Source organism: Trichosurus vulpecula, chromosome 3 (assembly GCF_011100635.1).
Source record: "Trichosurus vulpecula isolate mTriVul1 chromosome 3, mTriVul1.pri, whole genome shotgun sequence".
Classification (NCBI taxonomy): Eukaryota; Metazoa; Chordata; class Mammalia; order Diprotodontia; family Phalangeridae; genus Trichosurus; species Trichosurus vulpecula.
In genome coordinates, this window is record NC_050575.1 from 254,973,647 (window position 1) to 254,987,317 (window position 13,671).

The following is a 13,671-nucleotide window of genomic DNA, read 5'->3' on the forward strand; positions in this document are numbered from 1 at the left end:
TCGGTCACTTTAAAATGGAGCATTTTGCTGAAAGAAAAATGGATGTGCTATGGTCTGAGATGCATAGCCTTTAGTTATTAATAGTAAAGCCATGAAGCTATCTCAAGTTATATGTTTTGGAGACCAAATGAAAAATGGATACCATGGAGAATAGAAGAGAAAAGAGGTTCAGAGCTATGGTTAAAGAAAAAACATTCCAAGGCAGACCAAGTTTCATGGCATCTTCTCCCTCCTGTATTCTTTTGGTAAAACAAAGTACCCCAATGTGCTCTTAACAAGAGTCACTACATTTATCTGTTTTATATTCTATTCGCTCAACAATTGCCTAAGAGCAAAATCATGCTAAATACATTCTTTTAATTGTCTTGACAATATTTGATGGAAGTATTGTATTGATGAAAAAAAATTTAAAACAGGAAAAAGTACATAAGCAATTATCATGCTTATTCATATGGTTGTTTTGGGACCTTAAGTTCTGTGAACTTAAACCTAGTATTGGCCATGTTCTGGCAGCTTTTTGTATATGTGACCTATCTCTTTATAACTGAAACTTTTCCTAGACAATTTTTGAAAGAAAAACTCTAATTCTTTTTGACACAAAGTAAAACAAAATAACAGCCCAGCGCTGCCTGATGGATGATACTAAAAAGGAAAAGGTACATAGAAGTTGTACGTTACCTGACTTTTAAATTGCCCTGCTGTGGCTGTCCATCATAAATGGATAAAATATCAAAATCTTCTTCAAGAGCAAATGTATGAAATGACAATTGTATCCTATTCCGTTCTCCAGTGATAATGATCCATGTGCAGTTGGCATAGTTTGGATAGCCATGAGGAAATCCTGGGCTTTCAATAGTACCATTGGGACCCTGGACTAATCCTCCACAGTTTTGACCTAAAAAATAGAAAAATGAAAACCAACATCATTATAGCCCATTTATATGACATGCTACTTTTTATGCCTTAATTGTTCTTTTTAGCTTAAAATAACCATATTGTATTCAATGTTTATAGATACAGAAGAATTTTGATTTTGACTTCATAGGAAATGTGTGAATTCTCTCTAACTACAATGAGGACAACCTATCCTTAGTCTAATAAGTCCTGGAAAATTGCCTCGGGCAAACAAATGGTAAGTGATTTCACTAAGGTCACATAGCTATTAAGTATGAGAGACAAGATTTGAACCTGAGTCCTTGACATTAAGTTTATACTTCAATCCACTAGTTTAATGAGATCTACATTCTGATTTTTGTTACATAGTTATTACTTAATTCAGGATTATAGGTCCCATTTGCCACTAGGAATTCTAGGAGACAGGGATGAGAAGACACAGAAAACAAAGGGGAAAGAAAGGAAACAATAAATGAAAAATGTAGAAAGCAAACCCTTAAAGTCATAGATTCCTTAAATATTAAAGCTAGAAGCTACCTTAGCAAGCATTTTGTCCCAGCTATTCACACTAAGAAAGTCCCAGATGAGTATATTATCTTGTCCTATTCAAAAATTTGTTTACTCAATTTTAGGATCATTAGTTTTAATAATGAATGATATATATTTTCAATTCATTTCAAAAAGCCTTTTTTTCAACATCCATTACATTCATGACATCTTGATAGGCGCTGCTAGTAAACAAAAGCAGATTAAAAAAAAGTAGAATATAAGTTACTTGAGGGCATGCTTTTTTTTATTCTTTTCTTTGTGTCCTCAACACCTAGCTCAGTGCATAGAGTCGGTGGTTATCAATATTAAGTGAATTAAAATATAATATAAGTTGATTCATGACCTCAAAGATCTTGTTGGGAAAAGTAGAAGTCTTCACATTCAACAGTAATACAGAACAATACATAATCAATTGCCAGACTGTATTTGGTACAAACAGGGCAGCTTGGTGGCACTGTGGATGGTGCACTAGGCCTGGAGTCAAGAAGAATCATCTTCTTGAATTCAAATCTGGCCTCAAACACCTGCTAGTTGTGTGACCCTTGACAAAACTCTTAACCATCTTTGCCACAGTTTCCTCATTTTTAAAATGAGCTGGAGGAAGAAAGGACAAACCATTACAGTATCTTTGCCAAGAAAACCCCTAGTGGGGTCATAAAGAGTTGGACACAACAGAAAAATGGTGAAGAGCAGCAATGATATAAACAGTAATTATAGTTAGGAAATGATTAACACATGTATTAACTAACTATAGTCATGAAGTGTTCAACATATTATTTCCTACTGTATGTAAAGCAATATACTGGGCACTAAGGGGGATATTTTAAGGGAGATATAATTTCATGACAGTAGGAGCTTCTCCAATTCACATGACAACCACTCCATACTTTATCAAACTGTGTGTGTATTAACTGTTTTCATATAAATCCTTTGTAGATGATATATCAAACATTCCATAGGCCTTCTTCTGGTGCTTTTAATATTTCTGTGACATGAAGATACCACTAAGGTTGTCTTTTTATCAATTGTTTTATATCATTAAATAACCAATCAACCTCTTCTTAGAGTCTTAGATATTATATCTGATTCTACATACATATACATATATGTATATACATATAATTGTGTGTTTGTGTATGTGTCTACCATTAGACAATAGTTTGTATTTGATGGATTTGTGATCACATCAATGTGTAATGTTTAGATAAACTTTCACCCCTACCTTCTCTTCTTGTGAGACACTAGCTCAGGTCCTTTGGTATTTCCTCCATAGAGAGCACACCCAACATCCTGAAGGTCTTTCAAACATTGCAAGATTATGAGTATAATACTCAAGCTGCCAATGTGTTATTCTTTATTCTAGCTATGTGACTTTTTTGTTCACACCTATTCTTGGTATCTTTTTACATCTTTTACAGGTTTGAAAGAAAATCAGCAAGCAACTATCCACAGAAATTTAAGGAAGAAAAATCAAAACCCTTCGATAACTGACACTTCTTGAATTCAGCTGCTGGGGTGCTTGGGTGCTTGTGCTTGGACCCTAAATCTAAGATCATATTTTTCCTTATCCTCTGCTTGGGTACCTGTGCCTGGACCCCAATTCCAAAACCACATCCAGTTCTAAAATCACATCTCTCTCTAGCTTCAAAACATTGGCCCTAGCAGTTTCTCTCTAGCAAAGCAGGGCAGCATGCCCTAGCAAAACACTTATCGCTCCTCCCGATACTGTGGTTAGCTGTATATATAGAATTTATTAGTTTGGATTCCCCGTGTATGTGCTAATTGGCTGTGCACAGGGCCATAATGATAATTACTACTCATTGACCTTATTGATATGTATCCTAGACATAGTTAAATGCATACTCCCTTACATTCATCTTATCTAACGAGATGTTTGATGAGAACCACCTGGATATTCCCAGTCATACCTAACCTTTAGTTGACTTAATAACATTTCACAGTCAAAACCACACCTCCAGGTAGCCCCCACCTTGGGATATTTCCCAGTGAACTCTGGATAAGATACCTGCGCAGTAGATGCAAAAAGTGCATGTTCTTTAATAACTGACCACCACTGAACCACTCCCTAATCCCACACCAAGACAACTAATTGACATATTTTACCCCCAAATCTCATAAAAAACTTTCCCTGTAGCCCTGTAAAGTTTCAGGTTCCCTAAGAACTCTTGCCAACTGTAAAGCATAATAAATCTTTGCTACCTTGACTTAAAGAATGCTTGAGATTGAGAATTTATTCCAGATTGCCCCAACCCTCTCCAGTACCCGGGTCCTTGAGGAGGACTCCCCCTCAATGACCCCGTCTGGGAATTCCAGTCTCAGGGATCCTAGACCTTATCTCCCTCAACCCTCAAGACAACCAATCAATCAATAAATGTTTTTTAAAGAACACACTATGTGCCAGGCACTCTGATAAGAACTGGGATTGAAAAAAAAAAAACAGTGAAAAGCCTGTCCCTGCTGTCAAGAAGCTTGCGCTCCAAAGAGGGAGACAACATGCAAACAAAAATATACAAAGCAAGGTGTGTACAGGATAAATAGGAGATAATTAACAGAGAGAATTAGCAAGGGCTAGGAAAAGCATCTTGTAGGAGGTGGGATTTTAGCTGAGATTTAAAGGAAGGCAGAGAGATCAGTAGTAAGAGTTGAGGAAGGAGGATGTTTCAGGCAAGCAGAATAGACAGATAAAATGTCTGGAGCATAGAAATGGAATAATTTGTTTGTTGAACAACCAGGAGGCCAATAGAACTGAATAATACATATTGGGTGATAAGGTATAAGAAGACTGGGAAGGTAGGAGGGGGTGATGTTATGAAGATTCTAGGTTCTAACTGCCAACCAGAGCATTTGTATTTGATCATGGAGGAAATAGGGAACCACAGGAGTTTATGGAATAGGAGAGTGGCATGGTGTAATAGTAATTAAGGTGGGACTTTTTGCTGTTGACCTTTAATGATTCTGCCCTTTGAATGGGGCAGATAAAGTGGGATGTTTCTGTATTTCTCAGGACTAAGACAATTGGGAGTCATTGATTTGTATCTGATGTGATATTGGGGGTGGGGAACTTCTCCACGCCCAGCCTGGGTGAGGTCAGGGGGCCCTGAACAGGATATATAAGAGCAGAGGTTCGTGTTCTCTCAGAGCTCTTAGCCACAGCAAGAGTTGAGCGTGACTCTGGGCCAACCATTGTAATGAACTCCCTGGCTAAAGACTCAGATGTTGATAACTACGAATTGTATTTCGTCTGTAATTCAGGGTGCTGGTTTTTTCCCCTGAACTAGGTGGATGTTATTTGTATGCTGGATTAAAGTAAGATTGTTAACCCCTTAATCTTGCTTTCCTCAAGTAAAGCAGATCAAAAGGACCTGTGTTGGCAGCTTTCTGGGTGCTGGTTGTTGGTGGATCTTACACCCCCACAGAAGCTGCTAGCTGGATTGTTGATACACGTGATCAGACCTGTGTCCAGGAAAATCGCTTTAGTGGTTGAATGGAAGGTGGACTGGGGTGGGGAGAGACTTGAGGTAGCATGTGATTACAATTATTCAGATGTGAGATAATGAGGTCATGCACTAGAAAGGTGTCAGAGGAGAGAAGGATAGGAAAGATGTTGCAGAAGTCAAAACAATAGGGGCTTGGCAATAGCTTGGATGTGAGAGGAGGGAAGTTTAGATGATGATGACTTGAACATAATTCCCAGGTTGCAATCCTGAGGGACTGTGAGAATGTTGATGCCCTCTGCTGTAATAGAAAGGTAGGAAGGCAGGAAGATTTGGTGGGGAGGGGTGGGAGGAGGATAATGAGTTCTCTTTTGGATATGTTTACCTTAAGATGTCTGCTGGACATCTTATCTGGGATTCTAGTATGAAGTAAGTGAAATCAGCTAGGCTTTGAAGATTAAAAAAAAGATTTGAATAATCCAAATAGAAAGAAGAAATTCTATAATTTTAGGTTGAAATTAATACCAAAATTATATATAAATGCATCAGGAAATGTAAGTTATAATTATAGATCCATAATAGGTGTTATTAGTATCCCCATTTTACAATTGAGGAAATTAAGGTAGACAGACACTAAACGACCTACTCAGGGTTTCACAAATTGTAAGTATTTGAGGTCAGAGTTGAACTTTGGTCTTGCTGCCTCCATGTCCAGTGATACATCCACTTATACCACTTATCTGCCTTCATAGATAAATACTTGGAGATTCCCAAGACACTGCAAAGTTAAGTGACTTGGACAGGGTCATACAGCTAGTAAGTGCAAATAAGATTTGAATTCCTTGTCTTTTTGACTTTGAGTATATCTGTGTAAAATACATCTAGTCCTTGAAGACAGGTGATACAGGAATACTTATTGTGAACAGAAAATTCTTATCATTGTATCTACTTGCCAAGCGCAGTCCCTAACAAATAATTGGTACTTAATAAACTTCCCTTGAATAATTTGCTATTGAACTGAATTGTCTCTTAGCACCATATGGATGTATCCACATGAGCCTCAAAAGTTTTGGAGATTTCAGTATTTTGTGATGATTGCAAGCAGCATAGGCATTTTAAAACAAGTGTTATCCCTATAGTTATTGTTAAACTGGGAAGAGAAAATTATTTCAGCCTATGTTATATATTTTTATAAACATTTCACACCAGTAGGTCTCAGTGAGCCTAAATCTTTCATGATAATACTGTAAAATGCTTGTGGGAGTTTGCTAAATCTTAATAAAAGAGATTTAATTAAAGGGATTTGCTGGTTTAAAACCAAAGAACTAATAAGTAACCCATTTTCCACTAAATTTAAATCTAACAATAACACTATAACAAGTAGATATTAAAGCTGTGGGGTTTTGAAAGGTCTTTAAAGGAAATAGCTTTTCTCGTTTATCTAGCAATTGCTTCACAGTAAATCAAAACAGTAAAGACATGATCATAAATTTGTAAGAAGGAAAAAAATATAAATTCATCAGTAAATGTCAGCTATGCCATGCAAAGCAGTTACCATAATAGATCCATTGTAAAGAGCTGCCTTCTCACAGGGTAAATTATTTCTGAGGAGTAACATTTAAGGTACATGTAGAGCTCAAATTAGAATGAAGAATTTTGCAGAAAGAATCAAATTTATGCTAAGTTTTAACAACCAAAACAACCCCAATAATAAGAGCTGGTGTTTGTAAAGTTCTGTGAAGTTTGCAGATTCCTTTCCATGTGTTATCTCATCTGATACTCACAATAACCCTGTAAAGAAGGTCCCATTATTATCCTTACTTTAGGGATGAGTAATCCAAGACTCAGAGAGTTTAAATGATTTGCTCAGGGTCATGTAGTTAGCACACTTTTGAAGCAGGATTCAAAGTAACTCAGATTTACAGCATAGAATTACCTGAACTTCTGAACAAGGTAGAACTAGGAATAATAGGTGATAACTGTCAAAGGGAAAATTTAACATCAGTATAAGAAAAGGGAAAAAAAAGATGTCTTTTCACTGTTGATCTTCAAATAGAGACTTTTGGATAGCTTTTCAGAAATGTTATAGAAAAAATTCTTGGTCATGTTCAGGTTTGACTAAATGGTTAATAACCAAAACAACGAGAACAATGATAACAAGTAACATTTATATAATGCTTACTATGTGCCAAGCCCTATGCTAAAATCTTTATTACTTCATTTGATCCTTACAACAACATTGGGAGATAGGTGCTATTATTATCTGTATTTTACAGATGAAGAAACTGAGATAAACAGGGGATAAGTGACTTGCTCAGAGTCAAACAACTAATACGTCTAAGGTCAGACTTGAATTCATATCTTCCTAACTTCAAGCCTAATGCTCTATCCACTCTACCACTTAGATTTCATTTATAATAGCTGAAATTCTATGATTCTTTGTATCTTCCTTGTATTTTCAGAATTATAAATAGTGTTACTATTTTCAAAGCTGAGTCCAAGATGCCTACATGAAAAATGGACTTTTATTCATAAAATGTCACATTTTTTTTATACCATGATTAAATTGAAATTTAATTTAAGGGGGCAGCTAGGTGGTACAGTGAGTAGAGCACTGGCCCCTGAAGTCAGGAGGACCTGAGTTGAAATCTGGCCTCAAACACTTGACACACTTACTAGCTGTGTGACCTTGGGCAAGTCACTTAACCCCAACTGCCCTGCCTTCCCCTGAAACAAACAAACAAACAAACAAACAAATAAAAGAGATTTAATTTAAACTGATTTGATTTTCCAAAATCTATTTCTAAATGGTATAGCATCATATGCTAATACAAAGAAATATTTAGAATTCCAAAGGCTTTTTACTTCAAGATACCATCTTTTGTAGTTCATTTCTTGAGCCACAGAAGATATAGTAAAATGCTCCAAAATAGCTTTAAAATACTAACTCACATTTTCTGGGTCAGTATTAAGAAATACTGTGATGAAACACAGCAGTAAAGAAAGAAAGACCACTAGTAAATATTCCTAACTAAAAGGATGGTTAATTTATTCTTCTAAACAAAACGAAACAAAATTTGAGTAAGGACATGCTTCATCAACTCACTTTAAAACTCTGTGAACTAGAGTGTCTTATTATATTTTAAGTGTTAACTCTGGTGAGGAAGAAAGGAATTTTCAGTTTTTCAATGAGATTTTTAAAATTTCATGCTAAAACATTTTTTCCCCATCAAGCACTTTTGTTAGAAATGTAACAAAACTCCAGCTTAATCCTGGAGCTGTTTTCCTAGAGGATTGACATGAATATAACATATGTGAAGAAAGATGTAAATACTGATTGGCTGAGAGTATGCTGAGCCCAAGATGCCTACATGAAGAATAGACTTACAAACTTTTTTTCCTCAGATTTGGGAAAGACAGCTGGGAAAATTTCAAGAGGAGAGGAAAGCACAATTTTTGAATGGAAGATAAGAGATATTTCTCATGCTGCAGATATTTGAGTGGCTCATTTTAAATTTGAAATGTCACAAAGACAAATGCATATATAGAGTGTGATTACTGACCAGACTACCAGTTCAATAGGTACATAGAGAGAAACAGGTCAAAGGCAACAGATTTGCTATAATAGGCTGACTGAGATCTCCATGACAACAAGGAAACAATCACAAAACACTCAAGTAGATCAGCAGTATATACTGAGTGAATGAAAGTTACGTGTTTTCAAAAGAATTTGACACTATGGCTGACCAAAAGGGAGAGAAGAGTATGAAGTGGAATTTCCAGGTGCTGTGGGTTGTCATTCAGTGTCATATAGATCCCTGTAATGATGAAAGAATCATACTAATTTGCTGATATGCTACATGTGAAGTTGGGAAATAAAGCTACATTAAATAGCCTTAAATTACATATTTATGCGTATATATGTATATATGTGCATACATAGGGAGAGAGGGAGAGAGATAGACAGAGAGGTAAAGAGAGAGAAAGACAGACAGACAGAGGCTTACAAGTCAGGCAGGAACACTTTGACTTGTTATCTCATATCCTCCATGCTAGAAGGCATGTGTCTGTCAAATAGTTCAAACCTAGAGTTTCATTGATTTAGGAAACTTCTAGTCTCAATTCACTCTCGTACCTAATCTGCAACTGATAGTGTAATAGGTATACATGGCACACTGAGAGATTAATTAAGAAAGTATTTGTGAGAAGTGTCCTTTCTGGTAGCTTGAATGGGTTATAACACAAAGCCACTTGATGTAGCAATTTATACCTATGTTCTATAGGTATGATTTTGTTTGTTAATATACACAACAAATGCTTTTGAGTCTATGAAGTTCAAAAGAGTTCTCTTTTTTTCTAGTGAAAAGGGCCTTATATCCTTCCATGTCTGCAGTTCTTGATCAGGAATATTCTGCATAGTACATTTTTTGGTAGCAGAGGTAGTTTTGTTTTTGTTTTGTTTTTGTTTTTCTTTTTCTTTTTCAGTGGTGGATTCAAATCTGCCGATGTCATTTGTATAGGCAACTTCCTCAGAGGAAACCTCTTCTACCAATGCCAATAAGCAAATTTCCTGGGGATGCTAAGAAGATTAATGACTTGCCCAGATTCACATAACCATAACATTTGAGAACTGAGACTTGAACCAAAGCCTTCTGGAGTCTGAGACAAACTAAATACTATGCCACACATGCTCATAATAATATATCTACTATAAATTTAAATTTATAGAATTTCATTGTTTTCTTTATTATTTTCTGCAGCATAGGTTCCCTTTCCCATTATTCTAAGTTTATGGATTCTAATTTTCTGACCATTAATGAAATGATATTGCATTAATTACTTTGTTATTGCCTAGAAGAAGGTGAAAGGAAGAATCACTTTAGATTGCTAGAAGGTGTCATTTAATTTATCTTGCTTTAAGTATTGTATTTGACTTAATATATCACTTGTACATTTTTGTTTTGTGAAAAATGAACATTAAATTTTGAGAATGATTTCTTCACTGGTTGACTAAAGTTAAAACAAGTCAAATTGATCATTCAATTTTCTAGCAATCCATGATAAGGAGACATACAGATACAATCTTAAGAGAAGTATTTTTATTTCTGACACTTAGCAGTATCTACATCGTGAATAAGGGGTTTTTGATCCAGTGAGACATTTGCAATGAACTGTGACAGCAGGATTCCAAATGCACAGTGCAGTGTAAAAGGTTAGGTTAAATATTTAGCCTACTACTTCAATACTGAAAAATAAAAGTTGATTTGTGGAAATCTCACAGCTTTACAATGTATATGGGGCTATCCATTCAAGAGTGAAAGAGGTGATGTTTTATGGGATGATTCAAAGGGCACATCTGATTAATTGTCAAGGGTTAAAAGGGAAGTTTAAATGTCATTTCCATAAAAATGATGAAAGTTGACTTTTGGTAATGAGTCAGATTCTCCAGACAGATGAGTTTGTAGAAGGTGCTTATATCATTTGCTCTGGCACTTCATTTGGCTTCTAGCTATAACAGATCAGGCCTTCCCCTCCCCCCAACCCCTCCCCCATGAGAGCTTTACAGTAATAATTAGGGGAAATGAGCCCTTGCATAAAACCTGCCTCAATATTTCAAGGATCCATTATTATATCAATATGATTATTCCTACAACCAAGTCATATCACAAATTTGGCCATCTAATCAAATGGTTTTCATAAATTAGTATATAACATCAATAATAATATAAACGATAATGATAATAACAATTATTATTTTCACCAAGTGTCTTAATCATAACCAGCATTTATAGAATCTGGGGTGATTAGTTCAGGTGATAAGAGAGAACTCTCAGGAAAAGACTTCATAAATTAAGAGCAATTCATTTTAGCCAAGAATAAACAAAGTGTTGGACACAAAAAAGGGTTGTTGTTCAGTTGCATCTGACTCTTCATGACCGTTTGGACCATACTGGCCATGGGGTTTTCTTGGCAAAGATACTGCAGTGTTTGGCCTTTCTTTCTCCAGTTAAAGTGACTTGGGAGTCGAGATCCCAGGACATTAACCCATAAGAGGATATAGAGACCTGAGGACTATGCTATAGGGGAAACTAACACTTGGAGAGAGAAGAGGATGATTCTCAATAAAGAAGCAGTTCTCTTTAATAGCTTCAGGAGGTTCATAGGTTTTTTGCCCTCCCACGTGGTAGTATCCTGGGATTGTCACCCCCAAGGGGCTTTGTATATGAGGGCTTGAGGTTTCTCCCTAAGGTCTCCTCCCCACCACTGTCACCCAGCGTGGAATCTAACCTTGTTTACCTTTCATTTACCTTCACAACTGTACCACAAGTGACTTCCATGAAAGCCAATAAGATGGCTCAATAATAGGATTTTTACAGTATTGTCAATGACACCCTGAGAGGAATTGGTAGAGATGGAAGTTGTAGGTGGGGATAACATGGGGGAGGTGGTCTTTTCACTTCACCCCTAGACATATATCAAGAACAAGTCTGCAGTGAGGCAGGCCAGCCATCTAATTCTATGAAATGGGCACAATAGAATGGTGTCCAGGGAGCAAAGGTGGTTAAAATTCAGGGACTTTGATGTTAGCCAATGGGGATCCATGCATACATGGAAAGACTACTAGGATATGCAAAATTATAAAATTGTTTTCATGATTTTCTTTATATACTTCAAATATGTGGCATGATGCTGTATTCATTACAGTATGGCTATGTTATGTGCATGTTATAAGACACTAGAAACTTGTTCACATAACAGGGGTGCTTGCCTATTAATTAGGGAGAAGTTGTTTAGTTTGAATATTTAGTAATAATAACAATTAGTAATAATTGCAGCAGAAGCAGTAGTTTTAATCAGTAATAATTGATCTTTTGAATCAGCTATATCCTTGATGTCATCATACAGTATTTCCCTGACTGTTCTATGGAAAGAAAGTGGGACTATAAGCTCTATAAGCAGCATCCCATAGTAGAAGTGGCATTAGATAGTCACCTGTTATCATTGGAAGCTAGATAGTCATATAATCATGAATCTCAGGGGGCTAAATATTGTTAGGAGAAAGGTTTCTATTGTTTGTATTTTTGGCACTAGCCAATCTTTGTTATTTTTTCCCTTCTGGGCTTTTTTTTTCTACCCTTTCTTTGCCAGACCTCAGATCCATTGGCTATGTTTTCTCCCTATTGTCTGCTATTTCCTACCCCACTCTCCCTCCTTACATCAATAACTCATCTTTTCACTTTGTAAATAATAGTTTATGAACATTTTTCATCTTTCAGGAAGCCTGAGTTAATAATGTTTCAACTACATATGAGCAGAGATCATTGTTCAAGAAACAAATAGGTCATGAACTGACTGAAGAGGATAACAGGGGGATGAGTCAAGAGAGTCCATGCACAGAGTGCTGAAGTTACCAAAAATATTCATTTTAATAGATACAAATGCAAGAGGGCTGAGGAGGAATGACTCAGGATTGGGAAGCAACACAGAATAATGGAAAGAGCCCTAGACATAAAAATAGAAGCAATCTGAGATCTAATCCTATTTTTGGCACTTGATACTTACACAACTATAACCCACAATTCAACTAATCTCTCTAAATTTGTTTCCTCATATATAAAAAAGGGATAATATTATTTTAATTGCTTACCTCAATGGGTAGTTGAGATTCCCATGAGATAATGTGTGAAAAATGCTTTTAAAAACATCCAAAGTGTATATACATTTCAATGATTACTATGAAGTAGTCTTCTCATTACAGGTCTAAAATATTTTTAATAAGTTTAATAGCTGGTACAATCCATTCAGGGGCAGTGAGGTGGCATATTGGAGAGAATGCTGGGCCTGGCATCAAGAAGGCTTATCTTCCTTAGTACAAATCTGACCTCAGAAACTTATTAGCTGTGTGACCCTGAGGAAGTCACTTAAACCTGTTTGCCTCAGTTTCCTCATCTGTAAAATGAGCTGGAGAAAGAAATGGTAAACTATTCCAGTATATTTGTGAAGAAAACTCCAAGTAGGGTCATGAAGCATCAGACACAACAGAAGTGTCTGAATAACAATTCATCTATCCATTCATTCATTCATAAATACTGAGTCCAATGAGATTATTATCTGTTCCCTTGGATGATGAACCCTAAAACTTTGCTAATTTAAATTCTGTCTATCTATCCATTTTATATATATATATATATATATATATATATATATATATATATATATATATATATATATATATATATATATATATATCAACGCACCAATGATTAATCCATTTCTACCAAAGTAGACCAGTTGGCTGAAGCTTCTTGGCTTGAGTGTCCAAAGACAAATGATGCCCTAGTGATACCACTAAGGATAGAGGTTGAGAATTTGGCAAAAATGTGTCGCCATTGCTCAAATCTGATTATAAGAACCCTCTTCCTCTTCAAATGCTTTGTATGACTTTGCATTATACTTTAGATTTCCTCCACTAGAATGCAAGGTCCTTCTATTAGAATATAATCACCATGAGGCCAATATCTGTCTGACCTTTTATATATGTTTTATGTATTTATTTTTATTTACTTTTATGTTACACACACACACACACACACGCACGCACGCACTCAGGGCTTAGCACAGTGCCTGACACAAAATAAGTGTATATTAAATGTTTAGCCAATCAGTTTTATTCATTCCATGAGTAGAATAACTCTGTGTGTGTATGTGTGTGTGTGTGTGTGTTCTCAGAAGTTACTTCTATCATACAACAGGCACTAAATAATAGTTTAAT

The 13,671-nt window shown here is 35.9% G+C and overlaps 1 protein-coding gene across 1 annotated transcript in view; it reads right to left on the bottom strand.

Moving 5' to 3' along the window:
• The window catches only part of LOC118843733 (CUB and sushi domain-containing protein 1-like), a 2,679,416-nt gene that overhangs the window by 2,264,110 nt on the left and 401,635 nt on the right, over positions 1-13,671 (bottom strand). Inside the window, 1 exon segment of the mRNA XM_036751485.1 lies at positions 679-895. Coding sequence (XP_036607380.1) covers positions 679-895 — 217 coding nt within the window.